Source organism: Leopardus geoffroyi, chromosome B4 (genome assembly GCF_018350155.1).
Source record: "Leopardus geoffroyi isolate Oge1 chromosome B4, O.geoffroyi_Oge1_pat1.0, whole genome shotgun sequence".
In the NCBI taxonomy this organism is placed as follows: domain Eukaryota; kingdom Metazoa; phylum Chordata; class Mammalia; order Carnivora; family Felidae; genus Leopardus; species Leopardus geoffroyi.
In genome coordinates, this window is record NC_059341.1 from 124,494,364 (window position 1) to 124,510,601 (window position 16,238).

At 45.4% G+C, this 16,238-nt stretch overlaps 1 protein-coding gene across 3 annotated transcripts in view; it reads right to left on the reverse strand.

The window, feature by feature from the left end:
• The window catches only part of NT5DC3 (5'-nucleotidase domain containing 3), an 86,431-nt gene extending 71,249 nt beyond the window's left edge, over positions 1-15,182 (reverse strand). Inside the window, exon 1 of one of the 3 annotated variants that reach the window (XM_045467015.1) lies at positions 14,880-15,179. In XM_045467015.1, coding sequence (XP_045322971.1) covers positions 14,880-15,078 — 199 coding nt within the window. In that variant the 5' untranslated portion in view covers positions 15,079-15,179. Of the gene's footprint in view, positions 1-14,879 lie in introns of all 3 variants that reach the window. The other 2 variants (XM_045467013.1, XM_045467014.1) reach the window with 2 other exon arrangements.
• Positions 15,183-16,238: the final 1,056 nt, after the last annotated feature.

The window sequence follows — 16,238 nt, forward strand, 5'->3', positions numbered from 1 at the left end:
GCATGTGTTACTTGGCTCAGGAATAAAAGATACCATTTTCCTCCCATCAGATTGCACCAATGTTTTTGTTGCTTTTGTTATTTTGTATGTGAACTGTTTGTGGCGGGGGGGGGGGGGTCCATTCTTGTTTTTTGAGGGATTTGTTTTGAATGTTTATTTATTTTTGAGAGACAGAGTGTGAACAGGGGAGGGGCAGAGAGAGAAGGAGACAGAGAATCCAAAGCAGGCTCCAGGCTCTGAGCTGTCAGCACAGAGCCCAATGTGAGGCTCGAACCCACGAACCTCGAGATCATGACCTGAGCCAAAGTTGGACGCTTAACCGACTGGACCACCCAGGTGCCCCTCTTGTTTTGTCTTTAATGACAGAGCAGAGCTGGTGCTGGTGCTGACACTGGGCAGCCTCACTCCTGGCTATTTAGGAGTGTAAGTCAATTCAAACTTTCTAGAAAGCTTTCTAGAAATGCTTTCTAGAAAACATTCATACCCTTTGACCTACTATTTCTCCTTCTGGGAATCTATGTTAAGGAAATGTTCAGAAATGTGGATAAAGACTTACATACAAAGATTTCATTACAGTGCTATTAATAAAGCATACCCCGGGGAAAAATACGCTCCATTTGGAAGCTCAAACATACATCTCAAATACTTGAACCAAAACACGTTAATGAGAATAGGATCAAAGAGAAAAGCTGAAATGCACTTGAAAATTCTTGAAGTTCAATTTTTGGACAATGCAAACCACAATCCAAAGACATAAAGATGCCATTTTTCTTTAACTAATTAGGATTTTTCGTTTTGGTATAAGCCCTACACTTCAAACTATTCTCCCAGAAGAAGAAAAAAAAAAAAGAACATTCAGATCTGAAGTCCCAAAGAAGAAAAAGAAGGTAAGGGGGACAAAAGGAGAAGGAAGCAACTTTTTTTCTTAGAGGTGACAAAAAACAGAGGGAAAGTCTACATTCCCCCATATACCACCACTCAGCTCTCTGTGAATCTTCCCAGGGCTCAATGGGCCAACAAGGAATCCTCGTGGCTAATAATCACGTGCATTTGCTTCTCTCCAGGCCCCAGATGAAGGTGCACAGACCTCACTTAACATAGTTATAATCCCTGCCTTACAAAGAAGGAAAATAAGATGGAACTAAAGTAACAGCTCAAGGTCCTATTTCTTTGTAATATACATCTATGCTTCTAAATCAACAAAAGAGCAGATTTAAAGTATTTGTTTTTCTCTAAATTGACCAAATCTCTACTTGAGGTTAGATTTCATCATATTCGTACACTTAATGAATATTCACAAATATTCAAAATATTTTATTAATTATTTCATACTTCTTTAACATGGCTTCAAATTCTCTTTTAAAAGTTCGTGGAGAGCCTGGGTGACTAAATCAGGTAAGCTCTTTGTTTCAGCTCAGGTCACCACCTCACGGTTCATGGGTTCGAGCCCCATGTCAGGCTCTGTGCTGACAGTGCACAGCCTGCTTGCAGTTCTCTCTCTCTCTCTCTCTCTCTCTCTCTCTTTCTCTGCCCCCCCCCAAAAAATAAATAAACTTTAAAAAAAAGTTCACATGTTGGGGCACCTGCGTGGCTCAGTCGATTGAGCATCTGACTCTTGATTTTGGCTCAGGTCACGATCCCAGGGTCATGGGATCAAGCCCTGTGTGGGATTCTGTGCTGAGCATGGAGCCTGCTTGGGATTCTCTCTCTCTCTTCCTCTGCCCCTCTCCTCCACTCACTCTTTAAATTAAATAAATGAATAAATAAATAACCTTGCATGTTATAAACGACAAGATTCCAAATTTCTTTTAAAAGGATACATATAGGGGGTGCCTGGGTGGCTCAGTTGGTTAAGTGTCTGACTCTTGGTTTCGGCTCAAGTCGTGATCTCACGGTTTGTGGGTTCGAGCCCCACATCGGCTCTGTCCTGACAGTGCAGAGCCTGCTGGGGATTCTCTCTCCCCTCTCTCTCTGCCCTACCCCATTCACACAGTCTTTCTCTCTTTCTCTCTCAAAAATAAATAAACTGTAAAAAAAAAAAAAAAAATTAAAAATTAAAGGATACATATAGAGAGGTGCCTGGGTGGCTCAGTTGGTTGAGTGTCAGACTTCAGCTCAGATCATGATGTCATGGTTTGTGGGTTCCAGCCCCGTGTCAGGCTCTGTGCTGACAGCCCAAAGCCTGGAGCCTGCTTCAGATTCTGTGTCTCCCTCTCTCTCTGCCCCTCCCTGACTCGCACTCTGTCTCTCAAAATTAAATAAATATTTTTAAAAATTTTTTAAGGATACATATAGATTGAAAATATATGAAAAAAAGGTATAGGGACTTTTTGTGTCTATGTTGAAGCAGGAGTCACATCCCCCTTCCACTGTCTCTACCCCAAGTGAGCTCAAGGTTCTGAACCCAAACTGTAAAGCTTTTAATGTTTCATCTGCAACTGGCAAGTGAAATGATAAGGAAAAGACAATCACCTGAGATGATTTTCTCTTGGCAAACTTCACCAGTTACAACTTCCTCCTGTCAAGTAAGGCTTGGGCAAAGGCAGTCGGTTCTACTGACACCTGTCTGAAAACTGTTGAGTGGGTCCTAATGCAACCGATGTGTTAGAGAACAATTTGACCGTAATGCAAATGTCACGCTTATGTTTACAATGTTATGTTTAATGCCAACAAACGTGATCTGATGTGGTTCTGACGACTTTTATCCTTTCTGCTAATAAGCAGTTACAGTAAGGGAGCTAAGAGTAGAGCAAACAGTGTGACTTGAAATACAGACGATTCACAGGAGCGCTATTAGACCTCAGAGATTCAAATACAACTATTTTTAGCCAGAAACTACTTTCTCCAGTATCCCCAGTTTCTCCAATGGCCATTCAATTGTAAATCGCCTTTCCTTCTTCAATAGTCCTATAGATGCAGAGACAAAACCAAGTGACCAATGTATCCTTTTCACCACGAAGGTGAACATTATGGGGTTACCTGTCCAGCGCACCCCAACCCTTAGATAAGAAATGACCGTTCCCCACCTCCAAACACACGAATTCTGTGTTCTTCTGGGATCCTGCGCCACCCCTCCAGCCATGTTTGGCAGTCCAGGCTAGAGCACCGGACTCACACCGAGCCACACTTCCCACTCCTGCGGTAGGAACCTGCTTCAAGCCAGGCGAGCCCAGAGTCCTTCTCTTATTTCTTTGTCTTTACTTTATAGTTCTATTGAGGTACAAATGATGTATAAGAAATCACAACTTGACAAGGTCTGGCCTATGTATACACGTATGAAGCCATCATCCCAATAAAGATAAGAAGCATATCTAGCATCCCCAAACATTTCCCCTCACCCCTTGAATTCTCCCTTTATCCTTGAGACCATCCCCACACAACTACTGTTCTATTGTCTTTTTAAGGTTTATTTGTTTTATTTTTGAGAGAGAAAGAGAGAGAAACACACAGGGGAAGGGCAGAGAGAGAGACAGAGAGAGAGAGAGAGAGAGAGAGAAAGAGAGACAGACAGACAGAGAGAGAAAGAGAGAGAATCCCAAGCAGGCTCTGCGCTGACAGCACGGAGCCTGATGCGGGATTCAATCTCACGAACAGCGACATCAGGACCTGAGCTGACCACTGAGCCACTGGGGCATCCCTGTTCTATTTTTGATCAGATTCATTTGCATCTTCTAGAGCTTTATACAAAGAAGGCCGCACAGTATGTAGTGTCTTGGTACACTGGTTTTCCCACTTACTCAACCCTTAGACACGTTTTCAGTAAGCACTACTGCACACCTACTATGTGCCAGCCACCACACAGGGAACAGTGCGGGGACCCTAAGTGAGTAAGTGATGACGCATGAGCTCTGTAGCGACAGCATCACAGGCAGTGGGGGAGGCCGAGAACCCGCGAGCCGACACGCGAGGCGAAGGGGAACTTAGCCCGGTTCCCCTCTCAGACGAGATGGCAATTCAAAAGTCATTTGTGCTGCATCTACAACTCTAAAAAGCACCTCTCATTTTTCCATTAGTTTAGATATTTCGTCCAGGGAAGAGCAATCCATGACAATTACAACTACTCATCTGAATAATTAATAATGCACATGACATTTGCACAACTCCTACCAGAAGTTAAAATAACATCTTTATTACTCAGTAAATAATATCTGCCATTTTGACTGTTCTGTGACAATCTATCATGCTTCCCAACGTTCTAAAAATAAAACCACACGGGACTACATTTGAAACAAAATTACATGTGATAATGGTTTAATGACAACCTAATCTTAAGTCATTTGATAAAACGCACAGTTGGTAGAGTGTGTAACTCTGTCTCAGGGTTGTGAGTTCAAGCCTCACCCCCAGTGTGGAGCCAACTTTAAAAAAAAAAAAAAAAAAAAAAAGAACAGGGGTGCCTGGGTGGCTCAGTTGGTTGAACATCTAGCTCTTGATTTTGGCTCAGGTCATGATCCCAGCGTCATGGGATCAAACCCTGCATCTGCACTGAGCATGGAACCTGCTTGGGATTCATCCTCTCTCTCTTTCTCTCTCTCTCTCTCTCTTCCTCTTCCCCTACCCAACTTGTGCACGCGCACACGTGCTTTCTCTCAAATAAAAAAATTAAAAAAAATTAAAAAAAACTTAACTGCTCAAAAGAAAAGTATTTGTTTCCTGAGGGAAACTTCTTAGAAAAAGAAAATGTAGCCATATCAAAAGATCAAATACTAGGCAAGGTATCAAGAATTTTTCATTAAAGTATGGAGGCAGTAGAAAGGCAATAATTATCAATGCCTTCTATACCATCCACTGGGCACTTCCCATTGATTATTTGATTAATGCTCACAAGAACTCCCTAGGGTAAACACTGCAACACCCAGTTTGCAGATGAGAAAGGCTAAATTGGGAAGGTCCAAGGTCATACACTTAGCAAACAATAAAATGTCGGTCAATTGCCTGGCAGACTATTTGGCACATAGCAGGCACTTCATAAATGTCAGTTCCCATCTCCTTTACACATGCATTCAACTCATATTTTTCCTAAACAGCATAATCCCAGAAGCCAGGTCCCCTGACTCTTTCATGGGATCTCTGAGATCAAAACTATTTTTATAATAATGCTTAAACGTGCCAGACAGAATACTGTCGATTAGGACATCCACATCCTAATCCCTAGAATTTGTGGCTATGCTATCTTTACATGGCAGAGGGGAATTAAGGTTGTAGATTACATCGGGCTGCTGATCAGCTGACTTTGAGAGAGAGACTAGGCTAGTTTATCTAGGTGGGCCCTAATCACAAGGGTTAAGTGTAGAAAGGACAGAAGATTCAGCGTCACAGTGATGGAATGTGAAAAAGGCTCCACTGACCATTGCAGGCTTTGCAAATGAAAGGGGCCCTAAACCAAAGAATGCAGGAAGCTTCTAGAAACTGGGAAAGGCAAGAAAACATTCTCTAGAGCCTCTAAAAGGAACAGAGAACTGCCAACACTGATTTTTAAGACACTGGAAAGGTAAAGAGATTCTACATCCCCACCATCCAGTTTAGGAAATAAACCCCTTAAATCTTCACCTGCATTCTCCTCCCGCCAAAGAGGTAACCACCACTCCGACGTTGGTGTTTATAATTCTCCTGCATTTTTTACTTTTAGCACATGCATGTGCCAACACCCTGAATTTAGCCCGGCGAGACCCATTTCAGACTTGTGATCTCCAGAACTGTAACTGATTTGTGTAGTTTTAAGTCACTAAATTTGCAGTGATTTGTCAAAGGAGCAGTAAGAATTTTTGCCTTTTTCACTCTTATTTTCTCACCAACTTACAGTGGAGCTTTCCAGAGGCCACACAATGTCTGACAACTCAAGGGACAGAATGCAGAATCCGATCAGAGACCCCAGCCATCGCCTACTAATCCAGACACTGCAGAAATCTGCAAGAAGGTGAAACTATGACATTCTTCTAAAGTTCTTTTATTTTGGAAAGTAGTCATTTTTCATCGAAAAAGTGTGTCATTTATGTTAGCAGGTAACAGATTTGTTGTTATTTCAAATGAAGTGATAAATACCTATTTTTTTAATCTCTCATTTTTAATTTCTAATATAGCCACTATCAGTGTAATCTATATAAACAGAAAAATTTGGGGACCTTCAATAATTTTAAGTGTGTAAGTCCTGTGAGCAAAACATTTGAAAACTGCTACCCTAGCTATGCCTGCCTTGTTCGCTACCGTAAAGTAAGCCACACATAGACGATACTCAAAAAATACTTGTTAAATAAAATGGATACTCAAACAACATTCTGACACTGAGAGTAATCATGTTTCTCAAGCAGGTTTTCCTGCTCAAAAGAGAACAAAAACATTCCAGGTGGGCCCAAAGTAATCACAAGAGTTACATCTTGGAGAGTTAAGTCTCTAAATACAAACTAAAATTTTATTCTGGTTTATATATCATTACCTCATAAATTCACTTAATACAAGACAGTTCCCCCAAACCCTAGTAAACTGAAAAAGAGGAATTTCTCACAGTCAAGGACCAACCCACTAAAGTACAAAAGTGTCTTACCAAGCCTGATCAATCGGCTAACCTTTCTCACTGCACCATCTTGATTAAAACATGAAGTATGTAACTTCAAAAAGAAAAGAAAAAAGAAAATACCACCTTTTTTTCTCCTAGGCACCCGCTAATAATGCACGACAGGCACATAAAAACTTCTAGGGGGAGGTAGTGATCTTCAATCTGCTAAATGCTTTTTTTTTTCATTCTTTTTTTAATGTGTATTTATCTTTGAGACATTGACAGAGAGAGAGACAGAGAGAGAGAGAGGGAGGGGCAGAAAGAGGGAGACACAGAATCCGAAGCAGGCTCCAGGCTCTGAGCTGTCAGCACAAAGCCCAACGCGGGGAGCCTGCTAAACGCTTTTTCAATAATTGTAGGGGAAAAGGCTTTTTATTCTCTTTTTTTCCTTCATCTAAAATAGAGCTTGTCAAAGTCAGGACCTCGTTGACTGGAAACCTCACAGGAATTAAGCCTGCCTTGGATTCTAGGTGTCCCAACAGAAGCAGCATGCCCCTGGGGCAGGGCTGGCTGCGCCCTTGCTCTGAGCCAGTCGGACAACATGCGGCTCCCTGTGGTCAGTACCAAATGGTTCACTTCCAACGGGGTATCAGGAATCGACAAGCCAGACTGAATGCAAAGAGCTTCCAAAGTAATGAAGTCAAGGGGAGGGGCAGCGATGATGCATGATCACCATCTTCATATTTAAACAGCTATCATATGGGAGAGGAATTAGAATGACTCTGTGTGACTCAAACCCTCCAAAATAAAATTGGCAGGCTTGTGCTCATATGGCAAACTCAAGCAGATGCCAGATGGCCACTAATAAGTGCTATGGAAAAACGGAATCCTTCTTCCAGCAAAGGGCTGGATAGATTCTATGACCTCGAAGGGTCTCTGCTTCTCTTCTAATTTAGGAATTTCATTCCTACCTGAAAAATGTGGAAATTATTACATGGCATGTTTCCCCCTGAAATCTTTGTGCTACTACTTCCCATGGCCACAGGATCATCAATATCTTACACCAAAATAGAATGAGACATTTAAAAAGTACATCTGACCATTTTTAAGATACACGGAAAGGTAAAAAGATACTACATCCCCATCATCCAGTTTAGGAAATAAACCGCTTAACTCTTCACCTGCATTCTCCTCCCACCAAAGAGGGTAACCACTACCCTGACTTTGGTGTCCATCATTCTCCTGCATTTTTGACTTTTAGCACATGCATGCATATCACTATAGGTGATCTATAGTATCTTTTATGTGTTTTCAAGCCTTTAAAAATTAGTATACATGTAGGGGCGCCTGGGTGGCTCAGTTGGTTAAGCATCCAACTTTGGCTCAGGTCATGATCTCAAGGTCCGTGAGTTCGAGCCCCGTGTTGGGCTCTGTGCTGACAGCTCAGAGCCTGAGCCTGCTTCAGATTCTGTGTCTCCCTCCCTCTCTCTGCCCCTCCCTTGTTCGCACTCTGTCTCTCTCAAAAATAAATAAACATTAAAATTTTTTTGAAAAATTAGTATACATCTGCAACTTGTTTGGTTTTTTTCATGTATATATACACATACACACACACACACACACACACACACACACACACACTCGGTGTTGTTTTTACAAGAGTCATCCATGTTGGCATATAGACAAAAGTCTTATTCAGGAGACAACATACATTTTCTGTAAGTGTTTTGGGCTGCAACCATGGACCATACATTCTGTTGCAACTACTCAACTCTAATGCCCTAGCACAAAACGAGCCCCCAAAAGTATGGAAATGAATGGGTATAACTGTGTTCCAATACAATTTAATACATGAAAATAGCAAGCAAGATCTGGCCCATGAACTATAGTTTGCAACTCTTCCCATAGTAAACATTATTTTCTTTCGGTGTCACTGTAGCATTTGTCTGATATGAACACCTTTTGGGTTTCTTTGGTTATAGCATTTGCCCCAAATCTCTTTTCTCATTCTGTTAATTTCAACCTTTCTTTGTTGGTGAATCTCTTATAACAGCATCCAGCTAGAATTTGTTTCTTTTATCTGATCTGACAATCCTTTAGTCTGAGTTGATCATGATTACTGATATATCTGGAATTATTCCCACTACCACATTTTATGATATTTCTTGCTTTTTCTCTGTTTCTTTTACCTCTTCTCTCCTACTCTCTTTTCAACTTATTTTTATATTGTCAATACTTATTTAGATTTACTCACATGTCTACCAATACCTTTGCTTTCCATTTGGGACTGAGTTGAAGGTCTAGCCATCCAGGGAGAGTTTCCATTTGCATCTATCAGGAATCCCAGGACATTATCACCTTGGGATCACTTTTAGTTAACTTCTCAGTTTGATTAACAGACCACGCAAGCAGACTAGATTCAAACCCAAACCCACGTGAGGACCAGCCTGATTCCAGGGTTACAGGGAGATTTCCACAACCTCCCGACACACACAGGGAAAAACATAGAGCAGAGACCAAGATATCCAAGTTTCCCTGTTGTCTTCCTGCATGGAAGGCAGGTCTCTGTGGGTCCTGGATTTATGAGATTCAGAGAGGGAGAGACAGAGAGACAGACAGAGACAGACACAGAGAGATAGGCAGAGAAACAGAAAAAGACACAGAGAGACAGAGAGAGAGAGACAGAGAGAGACAGAGAGAGAGACAGAGAGAGAGAGAGACAGAGACAGAGAGAGAGAGAGAGAGAGAGAGAGAGTGTGTGTGTGTGTGTGTGTGTGTGTGTGTGTGTTCCCTCCCACCAAGCATAGCCAATAAAACCCAACAGGTGCTCCCAAGACAGTAACGCCTTCAGGGCTGCTCACCAGCCTCCTTTTTTTAGGCCCTGCCACTACACTTTAGTTCCCCAGAGCTCAGCTATACGTGCAAAAGAATGTTCTTTGTAATTTTTCCAGCATGTGAGTATTCTATACAAAAAGATTTTTAAACTACCCATCTAGTCTACCAGATCGCTGGAAGCCAAAACCCAAAAAGAACAACTCTAAAATACAGAAGACTTGTCTGCCTCCACATGTCTTCAAGAGCCCAGTCAGACTCCTGGATCTCAGTCCCCTGCTGAGTCCTACTCCATAAGCACCTGCTCATGACAATCCTTCACACTCTTACAGGCTAACAGAGGGTTCAAGAAGTGCTGGGTTCACCTGAGAGGGCTGAGATGCTCCAGAAACCTCCTGAAACTATAGACGAAACTGTGTGTGTGCTTGCACTGTGAATAACTGTGCAAATCTGCCTGTTTTTCTACAGACAGAATACACAGCTTTCTCCAGATCCTCAGGGGGACCCTGACTCTGTTAGTCTATGCCTGTTACATAGAAAAGGCATCAGGTTGTACAATTAAGCACCTTTGGGTATCATTATTATACATTCTTGTTAAACATATTGTTTGAACCTCCCAAGTATAGTCTCTAGAGCCTCTATTTTGAACTATTACCTCAAAAGCAGGGTTCCACAGTCAAAAGTATCTGGGGAGTGCTACACCAACACCCTCCTCCTTGAAGACTCATGCATTTTAAAGACTCTGATAAGCCTACCTGCAACAAAGCTTTTTTGACGTGTATTTTCAACATTTCCGTAACCACATCTCTCGGAAGATGGTGGAACACAGTCTGAGAAACACTAGTCCCGTCTCGAAATTACCTCATTATTATGAAGCTGTTTCCTTAACCCACTGCAGTTCCTTGAGGGAAGCGTTCGCACTTTATGTTTATTCTATATACACTAAGCTTATACGACTGTCCTACACACACAGTGCTTACGAAATGCCTAATTTTTGAATGAGAACGAAATGCTCTCAACCGAGAACTCTGAATAAAATCCTTCAACACCCTGTAAAAGCTTCTAACACTTCGCACTAATCCCCACACTTCTTTCCACAAGTTAATACACTTCACAGCCCCAGCTAAGCAGCCAAACACTCTACAGAGACCGGCTCTGAGAAGATGCCTGAAGGGGCGGGGGGGGGGGGGGGGGGGGGGGGGCCGCTGGGCATGCGAATCCCTTGCTTCTCTTCTGTCCCAACCTGCAGCCTCACCTGACACAGGTCAGGGATGAGTTCCAGGAAGTTGCGCACGGTGGGGAGGGTGGGGAGCATAACAGGAAATCACAGACCACAACACAAACACATCCATCCCTTTAATTACAATCGCACGATGATTTCTTAGAATTCACCATTCTAGGACATGGTTTCTTGAGCCTGGTCTTACCCACCCTGGGGCTGGATTATTCCTCACTGTGAGGACGCTGTCCTGTGCATTACAGATTGTCTAGGGGCATCCCTGACCTCCTCACGCTGGAGGCCAGGGGCAGCGCCTCACCCCCAGGTGCGACGAGCCAACAGCTCTCCAGACGTTGCCAAGTGCCCCCCACCCGGCCCCGACGCCGGCGGAGACCCACGGCTCTGCAGGGAATTTTTGCTGGAGGTTATAAACCGGTATTTCTTTTCCTAAAAATATGAAGAACCTTTCCTTTGAGCTGAGTTTGACAGGATGCATAAATATTCTACTTCCAAAATCTCAAGTTTAAAAAAAAAAAAAAAAAAAAAAAAAAGACAGCCCAAATGAGGGACATTCTACAAAGTACGTGACCACTTCTCCTCAAAGCTGTCAAGGTAATCAAAACCTTGAGGAAAACTCAGAGAAACTGTCACCACCAAGAGGAGCCCAGGGAGACATGAAACTAAATGCAGTGTGCTGTTACGGGTGGGATCCTGGGGCAGAAAAGGACATTGGGTTAAAAACTAGGGAAATATGAATTAAATATGGACTTGAGTTAATACTGATACATACTGACAATGCATCGACGTTGGTTCACCAATTGTGACGAATGTGCCACAGTCACGTGAGGTTGGGTTTATAGAAACCACATGATTTTTCTGTAAGTCGAAAACTGATCTAAAAACTAAAGTTTACTAAAAAACTTCTTAAAAACAAAAATGGAGGGGGGAAAAAGAAGGGCAGGAGAGGAAGGGTAAATAAAACATGTAATGAAAATCAGCTCTTCCCTAAGCAGACTTCATTCTGGGAGAGCCTGCAAAGGGCTTGTTTGCATCAGCCAAGAGATCCCATGACCAGAAAGCAATCATCAGAAAGGGAGAAAAAAAAAAAATTTATTTTGTCCTTTCATAAATTGAAAAAAATAAAAATAAAACCACATGTTTTTGTCTGAATAGCCGTATTTTTTCTGACCTCTCATTCCTACAGACACAGTTCAAGTGTCACCCCCAGCAAGGGTTTCTGCAGCCCCTGGATCCCTGAGCAGTTCATCTGCTCTGGTGTCAAAGCCCCTGGGGTCCCTTGTTTATGTCCCCCAAGCTGACTGTCGCTTATCTGTTTACCAGTCTCCCCCCCACGTGACAGCAGTCCCACACTGGGCATTGGCAGGGACTCACCCACAGTGGGCCCCTCCCCCTCAGACTTGCCCATCTGTGAATCAACAGCCGTTAAGCCCACTGCTGGGTACCTAATAAATTCTTGGTGAGTGAATCAAGCTGGACATGTACATTCTTACAGACCTCGGCTAATGGCAGGTAGGAACGGTGCAGCCCCAGACAGGGGGAGAAAGGAAATGTCAAACGTTAGTCCCTGTGTTCTCAGGGGTGAGACAGGGACCTCCTAGGTATGTGCCAAGGGCATGAAGGCGGGATGGGGCACACCAATACATGATTTCCAGACCTGTAACACTTGAAAAGGCTTACACGTTGTTTAGTCCAGCAGCCTCCTTCTACAGAGAGACATCCAAGCTAGAGCGATCAGGGGCTTGTTCAAGGCCACGCAGCTAGTTTGGCACTGCCCTAAGCTGAAGGGTACCTAGACTCTAGAGCTAACGAACTCATCTCCACCCCTCGCTAAGTGTGTGTCTAAAACTGGAAGTTACTTACTAATGAATAATACTAGCTACTAACTACTATACAGCTGCTGCGTGCCAAGCCCACGCTAAAAATCCCCACATTATCCCCAGATCACTGGTGAGGAGACTAAGATCAGAGAGGAAAGATAACAAGTAACTTGCACCTAAGACCACAGAGGTATTTAAGTCTCAAAAATCTCCTCTGAGCTCTCATACTCCACAATTTCACTCTGATTATCACACCCCAAAACCCAAACTCTGGCCTCATGCTGACCTTTATCACCCAACACTCTAGCTGTCTCACTCGGCAGGCACTGTTCTAAACACCTTCCATGGATGGACACAATCATTCCTCACCAAACCCTAGGATGCGGTACTGCTGACATCCCCATTTTACAGATGATGAAACTGAGGCTTCATGAAGAATGGCAACAATTCGGCCTGTAGTTTCTTATAAAACTAAACATGCAATTACCATTCAACCAAGCAATGGCATTTAGACAAATGAAAACATGTTCACACAAAAACCTATATACGCAAATGTTTACCGCAGATTCTTAATTGTCAAAAACTGGGAGCAACCCAGATATCTTTCAGTGAGTGCAGTACAGTTCAGCGGTTCACCACGGTTAAAAAATGGTTCAGCTGTGGTTCATCCACTCCATGGGACGCTACTCAGCAATAAAAAGAGAACACACATGGATACAACACACACAACCACTTGCACGCATCTCCAGGAAGTTACGCTCAGTTAAAAAAGCCAATTCCAGAAAGTCACATACTGTTTGATTCCTTCTATATAACATCTTTGAAATGGCAAAATTTTTGAAATGGAGAACAGATAATGCCCCAGGGACTGGAGAAAGCATTGGCGGGAAGTGGACATGGCTATAAAGACAATGTGAGAGATGTCGCTAATGATATTCCGTATCTTAAGAGTATTAACCGCAGCACTGGATTCTTGAACCTGCATATGATAAAACCGTATAGAACTAAATACACAAACACAAGTGAAGTCAAAGTAGAGGGCTCTGATTAAGATCTGTACAATGTATCAGCATCGACACACTGCTTGAGATACTATACTATTCTTTTGCAAAATGTTACCACTGGGAGAAACTTGGGTAAAGTAAAGGGTATGCCAGACCTCCGGCATCAATTTTTACAACAGCGTGTAAATATATAATAATTTCAATTTTAAACAGTCTTGCAAGTCCCAAAGCAGAGCTAGATGATCTACAATTGTTTCATCTAAGATCTGCAACGTCCAGGATCTGGAAAGGCACCCTTTTCACCATACCACACAGCCACTTCCAAATGCAGTGCAAAATTTAACTCTGAGCAAAGGAAAACTAAGAAGCCCTTTTTTACAGAATTCTGCGTTGCCAGCCACTTTGAGCTCTCTCAGAAAATTATCCCAGTTGGTGAAAATCAGCCCCTTGCTTTCTCTCATTAAACTGACTTCTGGCCAAAAGATTGAAAATGGGATCCTACCAAAAGTTCTCTCCCACCAAATACTTTCCTTATCCACGCTACCCCACCCCACCGCACTGCCACCATCAGTCAGTACAAACATTTCAATTCTAAATCTTCCTTGAAAGTAGCAGCACCAATGGCTTAACACTGGCCTTTAATACCAGGCCCCAAATGGTCAGCTGCTACAGAAAAGTAGCCGAGCACAGGAAACGGGACAGAGGGTCAGGGGCTGAGACAGACCCCAAGTCAAGGTGTGACCTTGGCCAGGTTCCTTAAACTTGAGTCTGACTTTTCCCATCTACAGGATGGGGATGTGGCATCGTCCCTCCGAGGTATGGGAAGGATTCAGGAGGACTATCTATGTGCCTGGCACTAGGATTTCCTTGGGCCTCCCACCGCCTCTGCCCATTTCCCTCACCAAGCTGATTTTATGTTCACCTGCCAACAAAGGAGTCACTCCCTGGAATCCCCTCCTCACTAAGGTTGGTAGATAACCCAGAACACTCTCAACTTGGACCCCTCCTATTTCAAACACGGCAAAAAAAAAAAAAAAGGAAAATCGCTTCTGGCCACCGACAGCAGCCCAGCAGCTCAGCTCCAGAGGCACTCGCCGCCTGCCGGACTCCGGCTGCTACTATTATTACTCTCCGTTATTAACAATACCTAACAGTGCCTGGGGATGACTGCCTCCTAAGCGATGTCCGTGGAGCCCAAAGCGCTTCCGATGTAGATTTCTGGCTACGAATCGCCAGAATTTATAAAACTGCTTTCCCGACAGGAGAAAGGAAAATTGTAAAGTTTCTGGAGGTGCATTTTTCCGCGTTTCCCGGAATCGCACTGCGGGGGAGATGTCACCGCAGTTGGGACTGGGGGAGACCGAGGGTCACGACTGGAGGGCCCTGGAGGTCAGCAGCGGGACCCGCGCGGGTGCGAGGGTGCCCGCTCACCCGCTGACCGCCTGAGACGGGCCCCTAGGCACTGGAGGTTCTGCGGGAACCGCCGCACTCACCTTCCGTGCTCCTCTTTGCCTCCCGGTAGCGCTCCCACAGGTAGCCTTTCATGTCCGGGGCCGTTCCAGGTGCTGTGCACAAGGGCCGTGCGGGGCCCGCGCGCCGCCACCCCCGGGCCGCGGTCCCGCAGGCGCTCAGCAGAGCCGCCGCCGCCCTCGCCCCGGCCCGACGGGCCACAGCCGCCGCCGCCGTGGCCATGCTTCCCGCTGCCCTGCTGCTAGCGGCGCCCAGATACCGGAGCTCTACCCGCGCTCAGCCTGCCGGCGGGCGGCTCCCTGCGTCGGAGCACGTGGCGGCGGCGCGGCCCGCCCCTGTGGCCGCCGCCGGGGCGGGGCCTGGGCGGGGGCGGGGGGGCTGGTCCTCTCCGGCAGGGGGCGGGGAAGGGGCGTGTCTGAGGCGTGGTCTGGCCCTGTCGGGCAGGAGGCGGGGCGGGGCGGGGGCGGGGTCTGGGCCTGTCTGACAGGAGGCGGGGAAGGGACGGGGAAGGGGTGGGGCCTTGGGCGGGGCCTCGTCCTGCCGGGCAAGGGGCGGGGCGAGGTGGGGCGTGGGCGGGGCGTGGGCGGCCTGGCCCTGGCGCCCAGCCTGCTGTGGTCGCTCCAAGATCCTACCTGTTTCCTCCTCCCGCTCGCCGACTGAGGCCGTCCCCCCAACTCTGACTGCATGGACGAAGTGCCTCTAGCCCAGGATTCAGGACGTGACCTCTCTCGGCATTAACAGCGTCTGAATTCTGGCTCTCTGCTGGACTGCGGGGGCGGGTCTGGACGGTCCCTCGGTCCCCAAGATTGGATCTTTCCAGCGCCGCCCAAGAGGGGCGACTGGGCCAAGGCCCCACATGTGGGCTGATCTGTTTGAAAGTCATCCTCTTCCCCCGCCCCCGCCTAGAAGGCCAGTGCCCCTCCAGAAATTCCTGCCTCGAGAGGGAGGCCCTCAGAATACCGCCACACTGCTCCTGCGCCTGCTTACGTTCACAGGTGCACCTGTCTTCCCTCACATCTGCTAGACTGCACCTGTTCTATGCATTGTGGTCCACCAAAGACAAACAGTAACCCCCACGATGCGACATTTCTGTGTGACTGAATCAGACTTGGCTGCTGCAGGAAAGGCCCACCCAGAACCCCGCTGAGGATCGCTGAACTCAGAGGACTACCCAAGCTCTCGATTACTGTGGTTACTGTTGAGCAGGGTGTTAGTTGGAGTACAGGGAATAACTCAAGGCTGGCACACTGCCTGGAAGACCACACTGCCATGTGTGAAATAAGTCACGATTTAAGACAAATAACCAAGCATTCACCTATGCTTACCTCGTTGGCTGAAGGGGTCGGAAAATGCTTCTTGGAAAAAGATGGCCTCTGAGTTAG